Below are 18,627 nucleotides of genomic sequence, written 5' to 3'. Positions count from 1 at the left end.
TTCTGGCAATGCAGTATTGATTATGGGTGGCACGGTAGCACAGTGGTTAGCATTGCTGCTTCACAGCTCCAGGAGCCTGTGTTCGATTCCCAGCTTGGGTCACAGCCTGTGTGGAGTTTGCACATTCTCCTCATGTCTACGTGGGTTTCCTCCGGGTGCTCCGGTTTCCTCTCATAGTCCAAAGATGTGCGGGTTAGGTTGATTGGCCATGCTAAAATTGCCCCTTAGTGTCTTGAGATGCGTAAATTATAAGGATTAATGGGTAAAATATGTAGGGATATGGGGTAGGGCCTGGGTGGGATTGTGGTTGGTGCAGATTTGATGGGCCAAATGGCCTCTTTCTGCACCACAGGGTTTCAATGATTCTATGATTGTTTGGGCAATAGGCAGTTATTCTCATTACAGACAGAGATTAGCAGCCTAATCCTTTCATTCCTGGCAAGTACGCAGTGCAATCACAATCAATTGGCGATTGGACAGAATGTGAACAAAGATGAGAGGTTCACTGACAGTGTGGTCTTACAGCAGCAACAAACTGCACAGTCAGGCAATAATATTCCAAGACACCACAACATAAACTATTGCAACTCAAAGGATGAAAGTTTAATTTGCGCTTGACGTCAGACTTGATGTATGGATGGATGACAATGTTGGGTTTCTGATATAAATGACCATATCAGCAAAGCCTCACCTCTCCTCTTTACAATTGTGGGAAAACTCTGTCTATCTCATCTCTAAACTGCAGCACTGATCCAGTGGGTGTTTGGGAGTCTGTACCCCAGTGCACCTGTGACATATTGAGTGTCTGGAGCTGCCCAACACGGTTAAGTGTCATCCTGTCTCCATCACAGCATAAGTTGTCTGAAATTAAACCATTCCGAAAGTTCACAAGGAATGATCCAACATGCTGCAGATTGATGCTATTTTCCAGACAGAAACTGCATGTATCTTTCCTTATGAAGGCACAATCAAAAATAATATTTTAAAGAGCTTTGCAAAGTAAGAAGGAAGTTAGTGGACTGGGGGTTGTTAGCTAGAAAGAGAGGAAATAAATGCATTTGGAGGAAGAGGGAGAGGACAGGAGGAAGTATGGGGAGAGGTGAGGAGAAGAGGGAGTTTGGAGGTAGAGAGAGGGAAGAGGTGAGACTTTGGAGGTGGCGATAGGGAAGGAGAGAGTTTGGAGGGAGAGAGGGGAGAGGAAGGAGTGGGGAGGTAGAGAGAGGCAAGAGGAGGGTGTTTGGAAGTAGAGAGAGAAGAGAGGAGGCAGTTTTGAGGTGAAAAGAGGGGAGAGGAGGGAGTTTAGAGATGGCGACAGGGGAGGGGAGTTTGGAGGTGGAGAGAGGGGAGAGTAGGGAGTTTGGATGTGTAGTGAGGGGAGTGGAGGGAGTTTGGAGCTGGAGTGAGGGGAGTGGGGGGGGTTTGGAGATGAGGATGCGGAGGAGGGAGTTTGGAGGTGGAGCAAGGGGAGCGGAGGGAACTTGTACTGACCACAATTACTGACCACAATTCAATAAGCTTTAAAATACTGATGGATAAAGATAAGTGTAGCCCTCAAATGCTAAATTGGGGGAAGGCTAATTACAACAATATTAGGCAGGAACTGAAGAATGTAGATTGGGACAGATGTTTGAGGGCAAATCAACATCTGGCATGTGGGAGGTTTTCAAGTGTAAGTTGATAGGGATTCAGGACCAACACATTCCTGTAAGGTTGAAGGATAAGTTTGGCAAGTTTTGGGAACCTTGGATAATGAGAGATATTGTGAGCCAGTGTCACGATAGTCAAAGAGAAGGAAGCATTTGTCAAAGCAAGGAGGCTGGGAACACATGAAGCAAGTGTGGAATACAAGGAAAGTAGAAAGAAACTTAAGCAAGGATTAAGGAGGACTAAAAGGGGTCACGAAAAATCATTGGCCAGCAGGATTAAGGAAAATCCCAAGGCTTTTTATACATATGTAAAGAGCAAGAGGGTAGCCAGGGAGAGGGTTGGCCCACTCAAGGACAAGGGAGGGAATCTATGCGTGGAGCCAGAGGAAATGGGCGAGGTATTACATGAGTACTTTGCGTTAGTATTCACCACAGAGAAGGACTTGGTGGATGATGAGTCTGGGAAAGGATGTGTAGATAGTTTGAGCCATGTTGAGATCAAAAAGGAGGTGATTTTGAGGTTCTTGAGAAACATTAAGGTAGACAAGTCCCCAGGGCCTGATGGGATATACCCCAGAATACTGAGAGAGGCAAGGGAGGAAATTGCTGGAGCCTTGAGAGAAATCTTTGTATCCTCACTGGCTACAGGGGAGGTTCCAGAGGATTGGAGAATAGCCAATGTTGTTCCTTTGTTTAAGAAGGGTAGCAAGGATAATCCAGGTAATTACACGCCTGTGAGCCCTATATCAGTGGTAGGGAAATTATTGGAGAGAATTCTTGGAGACAGGATTTATTCCCATTTGGAAATAAGTGGATGTATTAGTGAGAGGCAACATGATTTTGTGAAGGGGAGGCCGTGTCTCACAAACTTGATCGAGTTCTTCAAGGAAGTGACAAAGATGATTAATGAGGGTAGGGCAGTGGATGTTGTCTACATGGACTTCAGTAAGATCTTTGACAAGGTCCCTCATGGCAAACTTGTGCAGAAGGTGAAGTCGCATGGGATCAGAGGTGAGCTGGCAAGGTGGATACAAAACTGGCTCAGTCAAAGAAGACAGAGGGTAGCAGTGGAAGGGTGCGTTTCTGAATGGAGGACTGTGACAAATGGCATTCCTCAGGGATCAGTGCTGGGATCTTTGCTGTTTGTAATATATGTAAATGATTTGAGGGAAAATGTAACTGGTTTGATTAGTAAGCTTGCGGATGACACAGAGGTTGGTGGATTTGTGGATAGCAATGAGAACCATCAGAGGATACAGCAGGATATAGATCAGTTGGAGACTTGGGCAAAGAGATGGCAGATGGAATTTAATCCAGATAAATGTGAGGTAATGCATTTTGGAAGGTCTAATACAGATAGGAAATATACAGTAAATGGCAGAACCCTTAAGAGTATTGATAGGCAAAGGGATCTGGGTGTACAGGTACACAGGTCACTGAAAGTGGCAATGCAGGTGAGAAGGTAGTCAAGACGGCATACGGCATGTTTGTCTTCATTGGCTGGGGTATCGAATTTAAAAATTGGCAAGTCATGTTGCAGCTTTATAGAATGTTAGTTAGGCTGCACTTGGAATATAGTGTTCAATTCTGGTTGCCACACTACCAGAAGGATGTGGAGGCTTTGGAGAGGGTACAGAAAAAATTTACCAGAATGTTGCCTGGCATGGAGGGCATTAGCTATGAGGAGAGGTTGGAGAAACTTGGTCTGTTCTCACTGGAATGACGGAGGTTGAGGGGAGACCTGATAGAAGTCTACAAGATTATGAGAGGCATGGACAGAGTGGATAGTCAGAAGCTTTTTCCCAGGATGGAAGAGTCAATTACTAGGGGGCACAGGTTTAAGGTGTGAGGGACAAGGTTCAAAGGAGATGTACGAGGCAGATTTTTTACACAGAGAGCAGTGGGTACCTGGAACTCATAGCTGCTGGAGGTAGTGGAAGTGGATATGGTAGTGAGTTTTAAGGGGCATCTTGACAAGTACATGAATAGGATGGGAATAGAGGGATATGGTCCCCGGAAAGGTAGGGGTTTTAGTTCAATTGGGCAGCATGGTCAGTGCAGGTTTGCAGAGCTGAAGGGCCTGTTCCTGTGCTGGAATTTTCTTTGTTCTTTGTAATCCCTTTATAATTCTGTATCTTCTCTGTATTTGATGTATGTGCTGGTATCAGTCTGTAATGATGTCATATTCCTGTATATCTGCCCTTTATATTCCTGTATCTGTCTTGTGCTGTCCTCTACATTACACTATTTATTCTGTATCTTCCCTTTCCTGGACTTTACTAATTGTATCTGCCTGAATGAAACATGTATACTTCACAATCAGTTCTGCTCCTTCTTTATATCTGAACTCTTGTCTATTTGCCCTATTTTCTCTTCTAATTGCGTTTTATTCTCCTGCAGCTGTTTAGCACACCCCTGAATTTTCTATCTCACATGTCTTGTATTATTCATGTTTTGCTTTTGCGAGGTTGATTCCTTTTACTTTTATATAAAAAAATTCAGAATTATTTATCCAAGAAATTAAGTCCGAGGCCAGTACTGATGGCAGTGAACCAGGAGTTTTATTTGATGATATCATGTACCGTTCAAATGGAAGCCATAGACAAATAAAAAGTGCCAGAGAGACACAGTGTGAAAACCAGAAAGACATTGATTAATATTCTAGTTTGCACATGCCATCTAAAGTTGACCAAATTCAACCCAAAGTAGCTGGCAATGAGAACTTCGGAAAGGAGAAGTGGGGAGGAGAGGACAGGGAGGCTGAAAAGAAGTTGGGGAGAGGAGGTAGCAAAGAGAGAGGAATGGGGAAGGGGAGAGGAGAAGTGGGGAGGGGAAGTAAGGGGGTGAAGAGGTGGTGAGGGGGGAGGAGATGGGAAGGAGAGAGGAAGTGTAGAAAGGAAGTGGGGAGGGTGAGAAGGGATAGTGGGGAAAGAAGATGGGTTGGGATGAGCAAGGAAGGGGAGGTGGAGAACAGAAACTTAGTTAAATTGACAAGTTAGAAGCCTCCACTCCTAGTAATTTCTTGGTAACTTTAAAATTAATTATTTATATTGAATCTCCCCCACCCTGATTTTCCCGCACTGTCATAAACACCATCCTCAATGCTATCTTTGCACTGAATATTAAAATAAGCTGCAGAAAGTGAGAGTTCTTCAAAGCCCAGTATGTTTCAGATTAGATAGCAAGGCAGAGTGTGATATTACCAATCCATTACATATTTCCTCATTCCAAGTATAGACTATATTTCATTAAATTAAGTTGTTATAAAGACATAACCAACACAGGCTCATTTAGTCAATGCAGGTCATGGACAGACCCAATTGTTGAGGGATAGAACACAAAGCTTTTAGAATGTGAAGGACATTGGCCAGGCATATAGAACAGCAGCAAGGCTGGGAAGACAGAATCTTTTTGAAGATTTTCGAGGTACAGAAAAGATTCAGGGAACAAAAGATTCAGGGAAGAACGAATGAGCACAGATGGAAGAGCTGGAGAGACAGCAGACTGTGCAAACTGAGAGGTAGAAGAACATTTCCTTCTTTAAACATTTCTCCACAAGGAGCAACCCAGATAACTGTATGACAGGATCTGACTCCCAGCCAACAATAGGGGTTTCAATAAATTAGTACGAAAATGATTTTTAATACCACAGTTAGTGCAGTCTTCGATTTGGAACTAGCTGCTGTCTTTGGCATACTGCAACTCACACAGTTAGATCCAAAGAGTTACTTGTGCTGCTCAGCCATCAGTTCAGAGAGTATCTCCATATCACTCCTTTGACAAGTTGTCTTCAGCAGGTCAAATGAATGGCTCCAAATAAAAAGATCATAGAAATTTTGTCTTGTGTTAATTAAGGTGATGAGTAGATGAATTGTTAATGGTTTGAAATGATATTGTAAACCAGTCCCATCAAAGTTGCAGGATAATCCACCCAGTATCATCCTTGCAAATCTCTATGAGTTGATGCACTGGCTTTCTAGGTCCCAGATGAAGTACTTGGTCTCCTTGTCTGGATATAAAGTGTTTCTTAGACCACCAGTCCTCTGTTAGCCATCAGTGCAGTCTGGCTCTCTCTCCGCTTGGCTCCCTTTCGACACTTCTTCACTTTCCAGCACAGGGCACTGGAGATGACCAGGAGAAGACCCGAAGTCAGCAGGACCAGCCCGAAGATTGAGATAATTGAGCCGTGTGAGTTGAAGCTGTAGGCGACAGCGGTGACCACTGTGCCAGCAATCAGGATGACCAGGCCAAAGGGTACAGTACAACGAGAGCAAGAGAGCTCTGCCCCACCAGTAGCTGCTGTCAGCTGGCCCTGGCTGGTCAGGAGCTGAGCAACTGATGGAGCTGGGCAGTCAGAGTCCTTTTCTGGGATAATGGGAAGAATCGGGAGTGTTGGGATCTCCTTCACTGGTTCCTCTATCATCCTGCACTTTCCAGCACTGTGCTCTTTATTTCCCAGATATGTTTCTATCCTGTCACTCCTTCTTCATAACATCCAGTCAGCACATCCTGGGATCTGAGAGAGGAAATACCAACTCCTGGATTAAGCAAGCACTCTGATACCTGGGACAATACCTAATATATAAAAAAATCACTAAGAATAGCGCATATTAATAATCACATTAAGAATTCTCAATTTCTACATTTATATTAACATTAAAAAGCCATAACTTCAGCTGCAATTTTTGCATGAAGGCTATTCACAATTAAACTAATGTCTTTTCAAACCCGAGGCAGAAGACTGATTATTCGGCCCATTGTGTCTGTACTAGCCGCCTATTTGAAAGCGTTATCCAGTTAGTTTCATTTTCCTGCTCTTTGCCCTGAGCTTTGCAAAATATTCCCGTTCGGGAAATCTCCCATTGCTTTGGAAAGTCATTATTGCAGGACACCTGCGGTGACAGTCCTGTGCTCGGAATGGGACATCCAGAGTGCCCATTCACTCACCCACCTTCAGGGCTGTTCGCAGGCGCTGCTCCCAGTCCTCCAGCTGCTCACACTCAGCCGCTCTCTGACACTGGGCTCCGGACTCAGGGTCCAGCAGTAAGGAGACTGCTGTCGGGATGAGGAACGGGGGAAAGCAGAAGCCAGACTGTCCTGGAAACCCGGCTGTGTTCCGTGGTCCCGGTGCGCTGAGTCTCAGCTCCTCCTGTACATGATCCCAGCTCAGTGACAGTGGGAGCGATGCTTCCCGAAGGAGACTGCCTACAGATCGGATTCTCCCTCTCTCTCGGCATGCACTGACCTCAGTCCCTGGCGTTCAGTCTTGGCACACACCAGCCTGTTCTTATCTAGCTGTTATTGTTACTTAATTAAAATATTAAACAAAAACATCCCAGCCACATCAAAGAGCAACATCTCAGCGAGTATATGTGAACTATCTGAATAGATTGTAATATATCAGACTATTCATGACAAATTACTGCGGGTCTCTGCAAACAGATATTCCCCCACCTCCAGCTGTAAGGCTCGAGGGTGAATTAGGTCTTGTGCTGCCTGTTAAAGGGTTGTCTTCAAACATTTTTTTCTTCTGTTTTCTTTCCATGAAATTGCTGTGTAAATAGAGGGAAAAAGGAATGTGTGTGTGTGTGAAAGAGTGGTATTAGGAGGGGTCACATCAGCCTGCTCTATAGAATCACTGCCAGACCACACATCTCTCTCTCACACACACAAACATATTTATCATTAAATTTCGCATTTACACCTCTGTGGAGCTGTGGACCTTTGGCTGCAAGTACCACCCTCTCCTATTACCTTGCACCACTTTTGGTGCCTTTTCTCATTTAATCTTTCCATATTGCAGCCAATCTCACAGCTTCTCTATTGTTTCTTCTCCACTCTCTGCCCTTTCTCTGTCCCTGTTACATTCTGAGGTTTCTCCAATTCTGACAAAATGTTATCTGCCTGAAGGATGAATTCGATGTCTCCTCAGATGCTGCCTGACCTGTCCTTGTTTGCTGCCAGTTTCTTATGCCTCTCTTTACATGTCTAACTTCCTCTCTGTTTGCCCCTCTGAAGTTTCAATATTCAGACTTGTATTATCAACCTGAAATCTGTTGCACGCTCTTCTGTTTCAACTGTAAGAACTCCAAAACTGAGTCTGTAACTGTGTGTGTGACTGTGTGTGATTGTGTGAGACTAAGGGCAGAATTTTACTGGCACATCTACCTGAGGTTGGCATGATCCCACTCGAGGCCAATGGAGGATGCTGTGCTGCAGCTTCGCCCACCCCCAGAATCGGGAAGAGTGTGCCAGTAAAATTCCGGTCTAAGTGTGTGATTGTGTGAGACTGAGTGTATGACTGTGTGTGATTGTGTGAGACTGAGTGACACAGAGTGTGTGACTGAGACTGTGTGTGATTGTATGTGACTGTGTGAGACTGAGTGTGTGACTGTGTATAACTGTGTGAAACTGAGTGTGTAACTGTGAGACTGAATGTGTGACTGAGTGTGAGACTGTGTGTGACTGACTGAGACTGAGTGAGACTGAGTGAGACTGAATGTGAGACTATGTGTGTGAGTGTGTGTGCATGTGAGTGTGAGACTGTGTGAGACTGTGTGAGTCTAAGAGTGTGACTGTGTGAGCCTGAGTGCGAGATTGAGTGTGTGACTGAGGATGTGACTGAGTGAAACTGAGTGAGACTGAATGAGTGACTGTGTGACTGAGTGTGTGACTGTGTGAGATATGTGTGACTGTGTGACTGAGTGTGTGATTATGTGTGTGACTGAATGAGACTAAGTAAGACTGAGTGTGTCTCTGTGTGAGACTGTGTGTGTGACTGTGTGTGTGACTGAGTGTGAGACTGAGTATGTGACTGAGTGAGACTGAGTGAGACTGAGTGTGAGACAGAGAGTGAGACAGAATGTGGCTGAGTGAGACTGAGTGTGAGACTGAGTATGTGACTATGTGTGACTGAGTGTGTGACTGTGTGAGAAATGTGTGACTGAGCATGTGACTAAGTGTGTGACACTGTGTGTGACTGAATGAGACTGAGAGAGACTGAGTGTGTGACTGTATGAGACTGTGTGTGTGACCGTGTGTGTGACTGAATGTAAGACTGAGTGAGATTGAGTGTGTGACTGTGTATGTGACTGTGTTTGAGATGAGTGTGTCACTATGTGAGACTGTGTGTGATTGTGTGTCTGAATGAGACTGAGTGTGAGACGGAGTGTGTGACTGTGTGAGACTGTGTTTGTGACTGTGTGAGACTGAGTGTGAGACTGACTGTGTGTGTGTGAGACTGAGTGAGACTAAATGTATGACTGAGACTGTGTGTGTGATTTTGTGTGTGACTGAATGAAGTGAGTGAGACTGAGTGTGTGAATGTGTGTGTGACTGAGTGTGAGACTGAGTGTGTGACTGAATGTGTGACTGAGTAAAGCTGAGTTTGGCTGAGTGAGTCTGAGTATGACTGAATGTTGACTGTGTGTGTGTGACTGAGTGTGTGACAGTGTGTGTGACTGAGTGAGACCAAAGATGTCCAAAGATGTGCAGCTTAGGTTGATTGGCCATGATAAAATTGCCCTTAGTGTCCTGAGATGCATAGGTTAGAGGGATTAGTGGGTAAATATGTAGGGATATGGGGGTAAGGCCTGGGTGGGATTGTGGTCGGTGCAGACTCGATGGGCCGAATGGCCTCTTTCTGTGCTGTAGGGTTTCTATGATTCTATGACACTGAGTGTGAGACTGAGTCTGAGACTGTGTGAGACTGTGTGTGTGATTGTATGTGACTGAATGTGTGATTGTGTGTGACTGAATGTGCGACTGTGTGTGACTGTGTGAGACTGAGTGTGTGACTGTGAGACTGACTGTGTGAGTGTGTGTGAGACTGTGTGAGACTGAGTGTGAGAGTGAGTGTGAGACTGTGTGCGTCACCGAGTGTGTGACTATGTGTGACTAAGTATGTGACTGTGTGTGTGATTGTGTGAGACTGAGTGAGACAGAGTGTGAGATTGAACATATGACTGTGAGACTGCGTGACTGAGTGTGTGACTGAGTGAGACTGAGTGTGTGGCTGATTGTGTGACTGTGTGTGACTGAGTGAGACTGAGTGTGGCTGGGTGAGACTGAGTGAGACAAAGTGTGAGATTGAGTGTGTGACTGTGTGAGACTGAGTGTGTGACTGTGAAACAGAGTGTGTGACTGTGTGTGAGTGAGTGTGGTGTGACTGTGTGAAACTGAGTATGTAACTGTGTGTGACTGAGTGAGACTGAGTGTGTGACTGAAACAGAGTGTATGACTGTGTGAGTGAGTGAGTGTGTAATTGTGTGAGACGTGGTGTGACTGTGTCTAACTGTGTGAAACTGAGTATGTAACTGTGTGTGACTGAGTGAGACTGAGTGTGTAACTGTGTGTGACTGAGTGAGACTGAGTGTGTGACTGTGTGAGACTGTGTGACAGTGTGAAAACGAGTGCGTGACTGTGTGAGACTGAGCAAGACTGAGTGTGTGACTGAGTGTGTAATTGTGTGAGACTGAGTGTGTAACTGTGTGTGACTAAGTGAGTCGGAGTGTGTTGCTGTGTGAGACTGAGTGTGTAACTGAGTGTGCATGTATGAGACTGAGTGTGTGACAGTGTGAAACTGACTGTGTGACTGTGTGCCTCTGAGTGAGACTGAGTGTGTGACAGTGTGAAACTGACTGTGTGACTGTGTGCCTCTGAGTGAGACTGAGTGTGTGACTGTGTGAGACTGAGTGCGTAATTGTGTGAGACAGAGTGTGTAACTGTGTGTGACTGAGTGAGACTGAATGTGTGAGATCCTAAATGAATACTTTGCATCAGTATTCACAAAGGAGAGGGACATGTTGACTGGGAGTCTCTCAGAGGGATGTGTTGACCTGTTAGAGAAAATCTCAATTACAAGGGAGGAAGTGTTAGGCTTTCCAGGGAAAATTAAGACAGACAAATCCCCAGGGCCTGATGCCATCTATCCTAGACTGCTTAGGGAGACAAGAGATGAAATTGCTGGGCCTCTAACAGAAATCTTTGTCTCTTCACTGGACACAGGTGAGGTCATGATGTGGAGATGCCAGCGTTGGACTGGGGTAAACACAGTAAGAAGTCTGACAACACCAGGTTTAAGTCCAACCGATTTATTTGATGGTAAACTTGCAAGCTTTCGAGGTTAACCTCTTCGTATCACCTGACAAAGAGGTTAACCTCGAAAGCTTGTGAGTTTACTATCAAATAAATCGGTTGGACTTAAACCTGGTGTTGTCAGACTTCCCACAGGTGAGGTCCCAGAGGATTGGAGGATAGCAAATGTTGTCCCGTTATTTAAGAAGGGTATCAGGGATAACCCAGGTAATTATAGGCCGGTGAGCTTGATGCCCGTGGTAGGGAAATCGTTGGAGAGAATTCTTAGAGATAAGATGAATGCACATTTAGAAAGGAATAATCACATTAGTGATAGACAGCGTGGTTTTATAAGAGGAAAGTCATGCCTCACAAATTTGGTTGAGTTTTTTGAAGAGGTGACAAAAACGATTGATGAGGGAAGGGCCGTGAATGTCGTCTATATGGATTTTAGTAAAGTGTTTGACAAAGTCCCTCATGGCAGGTTGGTGCAAAAGCTTAAATCTCACAGGATAAAAGGAGAGCTAGCTAGATGGGTGGAGAACTGGCCTGGCCATAGAAGACAGAGGGTAGCAGTGGAAGGGTCTTTTTCCGGCTGGAGGTCTGTGTTCCGCAGGGCTCTGTACTGGGACCTCTGCTGTTTGTGATTTATATAAATGATTTGGAAGAAGGTGTAACTGGTGTGATCAGTAAGTTTGCGGATGACACAAAGATGGCTGGACTTGCGGATAGTGATGAACATTGTCAGAGAATACAGCAGGATATAGATAGACTGGAAAATTGGGCAGAGAAATGGCAGATGGAATTTAATCCAGATAAATGCGAAGTGATGCATTTCAGTAGATCGAATGTAGTGGGGAGCTATACAATAAATGGCAGAACCATCAGGAGTATAGACACACAGAGGGTCCTGGGTGTGCAGGTCCACAGATCCTTAAAGATGGCAACACAGGTGGAGAAGGTGGTGAAGAAGGCATATGGCATGCTTGCCTTTATAGGATGGGGCATAGCGTATAAAAGTTGGCGTATGATGTTGCAGCTGTATAGAACATTGGTTAGGCTACATTTGGAATACTGCGTCCAGTTCTGGTCACCACACTACCAGAAGGATGTGGAGGCTTTGGAGAGAGTACAGAGAAGGTTTACCAGGATGTTGCCTGGTATGGAGGGTCTTAGCTATGAGGAGAGATTGAGTAAACAGGGGTTGTTCCCCCTGGAAAGACGGAGAATGAGGGACGACCTGATAGAGGTGTATAAAATTATGAAGGGCATAGATAGGGTGAACAGTGGGAAACTTTATCCCAGGTTGGAGGTGATGAACACAAGGGGTCACAGGTTTGAGGTGAGGGGGGCAAGGTTTAACACAGATGTCAGAGGGATGTATTTTACACAGAGGGTGGTGGGGCCTGGAATGCACTGCCAAGCAAGATGGTAGAGGCGGACACGCTGGGATCATTTAAGACTTATCTGGATAGCCACATGAACAGACTGGGAATGGAGGGATACAAACGAATAGTTGGAAGCATGAGCGGTGCAGGCTTGGAGGGCTGAAGGGCCTGTTTCCTGTGCTGTATTGTTCTTTGTGTGACTGAGACTGAGTGTATAGCTGAGTGAGACTGAGTGTGTGACTGTGTATGACTGTGTGAGACTGAGTGTGCGACTGTGTATGACTGAGTGAGACTGAGTGTGACTGTGTGAGACTGAGTGTGTGACTGTGTGAGACTGAGTGTATGACTGAGTGAGACTGAGTGTGTGACTGTGTGAGACTGAGTGTGCTATCTTCCAGCTGCTCTTGCCCCTGGGCTGGAAATTCCCACCCGAGGTCAATGGACCTTTGCACGGTCCAGCGCATTTTCCGTCCAGCCCACTACAATTCCTATGGCAGACAGGATGGGAAAATTCCACCCCGAGTGTGTGTCTGTGTGAGAGTGAGTGTATGACTGAGTGCGTGACTGTGTAAGACTGGCAGTTTCACACAGTGTCTTGTTAGTCTACCTTTAAAAAAGGTTTTTTTTAAACAACATGATCTTGCAGCTCCCAGCTTCAGTGATGTCATTGTTGCTGGCTTGACTGGGAATGCCCTTTTCTTATTACTGAAGTGGTTTAAATGAGGTTGTTTGTGCTTACTGTGGAATTAGTTTTACGATCCTGCATTGAACTGCCAGAGGTAGCAGTAGAGGCGGGTACAATTTTGTCTTTTAAAAAGTGTTTAGACAGTTACATGGGTAAGATGGGTATAGAGGGATATGGGCCAAATGTGGGCAATTGTGACTAGCTTATTGGTTAAAAAAGGAGCAGTATGGACAAGGTGGGCCAAAGGGCCTGTTTCCCGGTTGTAAACCTTTATGACTCTATGACACTAAATTCTTAAATAAACTTTGTTTGATAAAAGCTCCCTTTTGGGTCTTTTAAATCATACCTGAAGTGGAATATCTCATCTTATCCCAGCCAAATTCAAGATGCAAAACTTATGATTCAGGCAAGATCCATAAAACACTTTGGAGTTTCTAATCTGAACCATAACAACAATCACATCCCAACCTCACACATATGGTCCAGAATTTTGATCCATGCGTCATGAAAGACACTACTACTACACCTAATGTTAACTGTTGATTCCCACTCTGCTTGATTGGTTTAGCCTGGGTGTGGACTCAGAGGAAAGAAAACAAGCTGCAGGAATTGCTGGAAGCACAGAGCTATGAGCATTAGGCAGACATTAAAAAAAATTCATGGAGAAATTTCCTATACACAGAACAGCTGGCATATAATCTCTGCATAGCTCCAAGGTATAAAATATACAATAATAGACTTGCCCGTGAAGCTGAAGCCCATTAGAATAAAGGGTTAAAATGGAGACAAAGTTGGTTGAATGACAGAAAACCAAGTGTTGGAGCGAATGGTTATTTTCCAGACTGTGGGAATGTAGATGGTGAAGTTGGGCAGTGTCTCTTTCTTTTTGCTCGATTTTTATAGATGATCTAGAAAGGGCACGGTTTCAAAACTGGTAGACGACATAAAACCAGGAAGCACTATGAACTGTGAGAAGTATAGTGGTAGATTTCAAGTGGACATAGATACACTGGTGGACGCGTGACAGATGTAATTTAATACCGGAAAGTGTGAGGTGATACACTTTGGTGGATAGAATGAGGAGTGGCAATTTAAAATAAAAGGAAAAATTCATACTCACATTGACAAATAGATTTACTTAGAAACATACATAGTAAATATGATAGATCACACGACACCAGGTTATACAACAGGTTTATTTGAAATCACAAGCTTTTGGAACACTGTTCCTTCATCAGGTGAAGTGGAGAGAGGTGCACAGGCACAGAGTATATAGGCAGAGTGACGATAGCCTGATTCTCACAGGTAATCAAGAGTGTCAGCAATAAGAACAGACAGTCTGGTATAGTGTAGGCCGGCTGAATAACAAGTCTTTACAGATAATCATGAGTGCTAATAGATAAATGCAAGCAGTTAAGTATAATCAGTATGTGGAAGATGTTGACAGGCTGTATAACAAGTGAAGGGATGACCTAGGGACTGATAAACCGCACCGATCTCCTCAGAAGACAAACACGGGACACAGTGGACAGAGTTCCCTTCGTCGTCCAGTACTTCCCCGGAGCGGAGAAGCTACGACATCTTCTCCGGAGTCTTCAACATATCATTGATGAAGACGAACATCTCGCCAGGGCCCTCCCCACACCCCCACTTCTTGCTTTCAGACAACCACACAACCTCAAACAGACCATTGTTCGCAGCAAATTACCCAGCCTTCAGGAGAACAGTGACCACAATACCACACAACCCTGTCACAGCAACCTCTGCAAGACATGCCGGATCATCGACATGGATACCATCATCACACGTGAGAATACCATCCACCAGGTACATGGTAAATACTCTTGCAACTCGGCCAACATTGTCTACCTGATACGTTGCAAGAAAGGATGTCCCGAAGCATGGTACATTGGGGAGACCATGCAGACGCTACGACAACGGATGAATGAACATCGCTCGACAGTCACCAGGCAAGACTGTTCCCTTCCTGTTGGCGAACACTTCAGTGGTCACGGGCATTCAGCCTCTGACCTTCGGGTAAGCATTCTCCAAGGCGGCCTTCACAACACACGACAGCGCAGAGTCGCTGAGCAGAGACTGATAGCCAAGTTCCGCACACATGAGGACGGTCTCAACAGGGATCTTGGGTTCATGTCGCACTATCTGTAACCCCCGTGACTTGCCTGGGTTTGCAAAACCTCACTTACTGTACTGTCTGGAGACAATACACATCTCTTTAAACTGTGATCAGTGCTCCTACCACTCACATTATCAGCCACTTCAGGTCTTGAACAGCAGGTTAGGTGTAAGGATTCGCATTTTAATCAGTAATCTCTAAACTGTCTGTGCTTTATATGCTCTGTCTGAGGCCAGAACTCTCCATTCACCTGACGAAGAGGGTAACCCCTCGAAAGCTTGCGAGTATATTATCAAATAAATAGGTTGGACTAAAACCTGGTGTTGTCAGACTTTTTACTGATAATTTAAGGCAGAGAGATAATTACAAATAATCAAAGAGTGAATGTAGCCCAAATGTTTCCTGTTGTGAGGCAATCTAGAACAAGAGGTCACAGGTATACGTTGAGAGGCGGTAGATTTAAAGTTGAGATAAGGAGGAGCTACTTCTGGCAGAGGGGAGTGAATTTGTGGAACTCGCTGCCCCAAAGTGCATGGAGTCTGAATCATTGAATGGTTTCAAAAAGGAGATCGATATATAATGAAAAGGGAAAGAGGAATACGGGGAACAGGTGGGGAGGTGGATTTGAGACCAGGGAGAGATCAGCCACGATCTGATTGAATGGCGGAGCAGGCTCGAAGGGCTGAATTTGTCAACTTCTGCTCCTAATTCCTATGTTCCTATGTGTGTGATTTGTATGCACTGTGTGCAATGTGTATACAGTATGTTTAATGTGTATACTGTGTGTGTGCAATGTGTTTACAGCTATGACTGTGTAACCAATTTTCCCTCCAATTGGATTTTCAAGTTTGCTGATGCCACACCATAGTGGATCAGATCTCAAACAGTGATGAGACAGAATACAGGAATGAGATAGAGAATCTAGTGAGCTGGTGCAATGACAATAATCTTTCTCTCAATGTCAACAAAACAAAGGAGACAGTCATCGACTTCAGGAAGCGTAGTGGAGGGCATGCCCCTGTCTACATCAATAGGGACAAAGTAGAAATGGTCGAGAGCTTCAGTTTTTACGCGTCCATATCACCAACAACCTGTCCTGGTTCCTCCACGTGAACACTATAGTTATGAAAGCCCACCAATGCCTCTACTTTCTCAGGAGATTAAGGAAATTTGGCACGTCCGCTAATACTCACCAATTTCTATAGATATACCACAGAAAGCATTCTTTCTGGTTGTATCAGTTTGATATGGCTCCTGCTCTGTCCAAGACCGCAAGAAACTACAAAGGGTTGTGAATGAAACACTACATTCTCCACTCTCTTTTTTCCCTCTCTATGATTGGTATGCTTTGTCTGTATAGTGCATCAGAAACAATACTTTTCACTGTATACTAATACATGTGACAATAATAAATCAAATCAAAACAGTGTGTACAATGTGTATACAGTGTGTGTGTGTGATGTGTTACATTATATATGATATGCATATAGTGTGTGTGCGATGTGTATACAGAATGTGCGATGTGTAAAGTGTGTGTGTGTGAAGTGCATACAGCGTGTGGGTGATGTGTATATAGTACGTGTGTGATGGGTGTATAATATGCATATTGTGTGTGCAATGTGTATACAGTGTATGTGTGTAATGTTACAGTATGTATGTGTGCAATGTGCATACAATATGTATGGTGTGTAGAGTGTGATGTGTATACAGTGTATGTGCAATGTGTATACAGTACATATGGGAAGTGTATACAGTGTGCATAATGTGTATAGTGTTGCAATGTGTATACAGTGTGTATGATGTGTATACAGTGCGTGCGATGTGTGTTGTGTGTGCAGTATGCACACAGTGTGCCTGCAGAAGGCAGAGAGTGGTTGTGGATGGGTCTTTTTCTGCATGGAGGTCAGTTACCAGTGGAGTGCCCCAGTGATCTGTTCTAGGACCCTTGCTGTTTGTCATTTTCATAAATGACCTGGATGAGAAAGTGGAGGGATGGGTTAGTAAGTTCGCCAATGACACGAAGGTCGGTGGTGTTGTGGATGGTCTGGAAGGATGTCAGAAGTTGCAGCAGGACATAAATAGGATGCAGGACTGGGCGGAGAAGTGGCAGATGGACTTCAACGCGGATAAATGTGTAGTCGTCCATTTTGGCAGTACCAACAGGATGAACGAGTACACTATCAAGGGCAGGAGTCTTAGTAGTGTTGAAGAGCAGAAGGATCTTGGGGTCCGGGTCCACAGGACTCTTAAATCGGCCTCGCAGGTGGAGGATGTGGTCAAGAAGGCGTATGGTGTACTGGCCTTCATTAATCGAGGGATTGAGTTTAGGAGTCGGGAGGTAATGCTGCAGCTTTATAAGACCCTTGTCAGGCCTCGCTTGGAGTACTGTGCGCAGTTCTGGTCGCCTCACTATAGGAAGGACGTAGAAGCTATTGAAAGGGTACAGAGGAGATTTACAAGGATGTTGCCTGAATTGGGAGACATGCCTTATGAAGATAGGTTGAGGGAGCTGGGACTCTTCTCCCTGGAGAGACGAAGGTTGAGAGGCGACCTGATAGAGGTTTATAAGATGTTGAGAGGAATAGATAGGGTGGATTCTCAGAGGCTATTTCCCTGGGTTGAAATGGTCGCTACGAGAGGCCACAGATTTAAGGTGCGGGGAGGCAAGTACAGAAGTGATGTTAGGGGTAAGTTTTTCACTCAGAAGGTGGTGAGTGAATGGAATCGGCTGCCGTCAGTGGTGGTGGAGACGAACTCGCTGGGGTCTTTTAAAAGACTTCTGGATGAGTATATGGGATTTAGTGGGATTGGGGGTTATAGATAGGTCTATGGATTGGTAGGTGTTGATGTGATCGGCGCAACCCGTGGGCCGAAGAGCCTGTTTGTGCTGTAGTGTTCTATGTTCTATGTATACAGTGTATGTGTGATGTTACTGTGTGCATGTGTGTACAGTGTGTGTAATGTGTATATAATGTGCATGTGATGTGTATAGTGTACGGGAACCGGGCCCAAGGCCGAGTCTCTGGTTTAAAGTCCATTCAGTGCCTGACATGCCTATAGTGTTTTAAGACGCGGGTTGATGGGTTTTTGATAAGAGAGGGGATTAAGGGTTATGGGGAGAGGGCGGGAATGTGGAACTGAGCCACGACAGATCAGCCATGATCTTATTGAATGGTGGGGCAGGCTCGAAGGGCCAGATGGCCTACTCCTGCTCCTATTTCTTATGTTCTTATGTATGTGTGCAATGTTTATATAGTGTGTGTGCAATGTGTATACGGTATGTATGGTGTGTATAGTGTGTGTGCAATGTGCATACAGTGTGCATGTGATGTTTATAGTGTGTATACTGTGTGTGTGAAGTGTACAGTGTGTGATGTGTATACAGTGTGTGTGCAATATGTATACATTGGGCAGCATTTTCCCCAAAGTTATGTTGAGTTGCGAGCTAGTACTGGGGGAAAGAGGGGAGGGGGTGTGGTTTGGGGTCTAAGCTTCAGTGGATCCAGCCTCAGAGCTCTTGGGCACCATTTTGCAAGGGTTTCCCACTCCTACAGTGCACTGGAAGACCTCTTGCCTTCCCCCACAGACATTGGGATCCACTCCCGTCATTGATAGCAGGCTCCCCTACTCCCTCCCTGACGTGGGTCCACCTGAATTGAGGCATTGGGGTCCTCCTGCTTGATCCCTGACGTGCGT

General features: G+C 45.0%; 1 protein-coding gene across 1 annotated transcript; it reads right to left on the bottom strand.

Moving 5' to 3' along the window:
• Positions 1-4,205: 4,205 nt before the first annotated feature.
• Positions 4,206-6,765, bottom strand: tmem100a (transmembrane protein 100a). Its single transcript, XM_080209165.1, has 2 exons — positions 6,598-6,765; positions 4,206-6,162 (listed from the first exon to the last, which is right to left on the bottom strand). Exon 2 carries the CDS (start codon positions 6,067-6,069, stop codon positions 5,674-5,676), a length of 396 nt encoding a protein of 131 aa, XP_080065291.1. The 5' UTR covers positions 6,070-6,162; positions 6,598-6,765; the 3' UTR covers positions 4,206-5,673.
• Positions 6,766-18,627: the final 11,862 nt, after the last annotated feature.

The sequence above is a fragment of the Carcharhinus amblyrhynchos genome, chromosome 21, assembly GCF_965287045.1.
Source record: "Carcharhinus amblyrhynchos chromosome 21, sCarAmb.v2.hapA, whole genome shotgun sequence".
In the NCBI taxonomy this organism is placed as follows: domain Eukaryota; kingdom Metazoa; phylum Chordata; class Chondrichthyes; order Carcharhiniformes; family Carcharhinidae; genus Carcharhinus; species Carcharhinus amblyrhynchos.
The sequence above is the reverse complement of the archived record's forward strand: the minus strand, read 5'-3'. Positions and strand labels throughout refer to the sequence as shown.

Bases quoted from the DNA above. Each gene is read 5' to 3' on its own strand.
- tmem100a (XM_080209165.1), bottom strand. From the start codon at position 6,069: ATGATAGAGGAACCAGTGAAGGAGATCCCAACACTCCCGATTCTTCCC.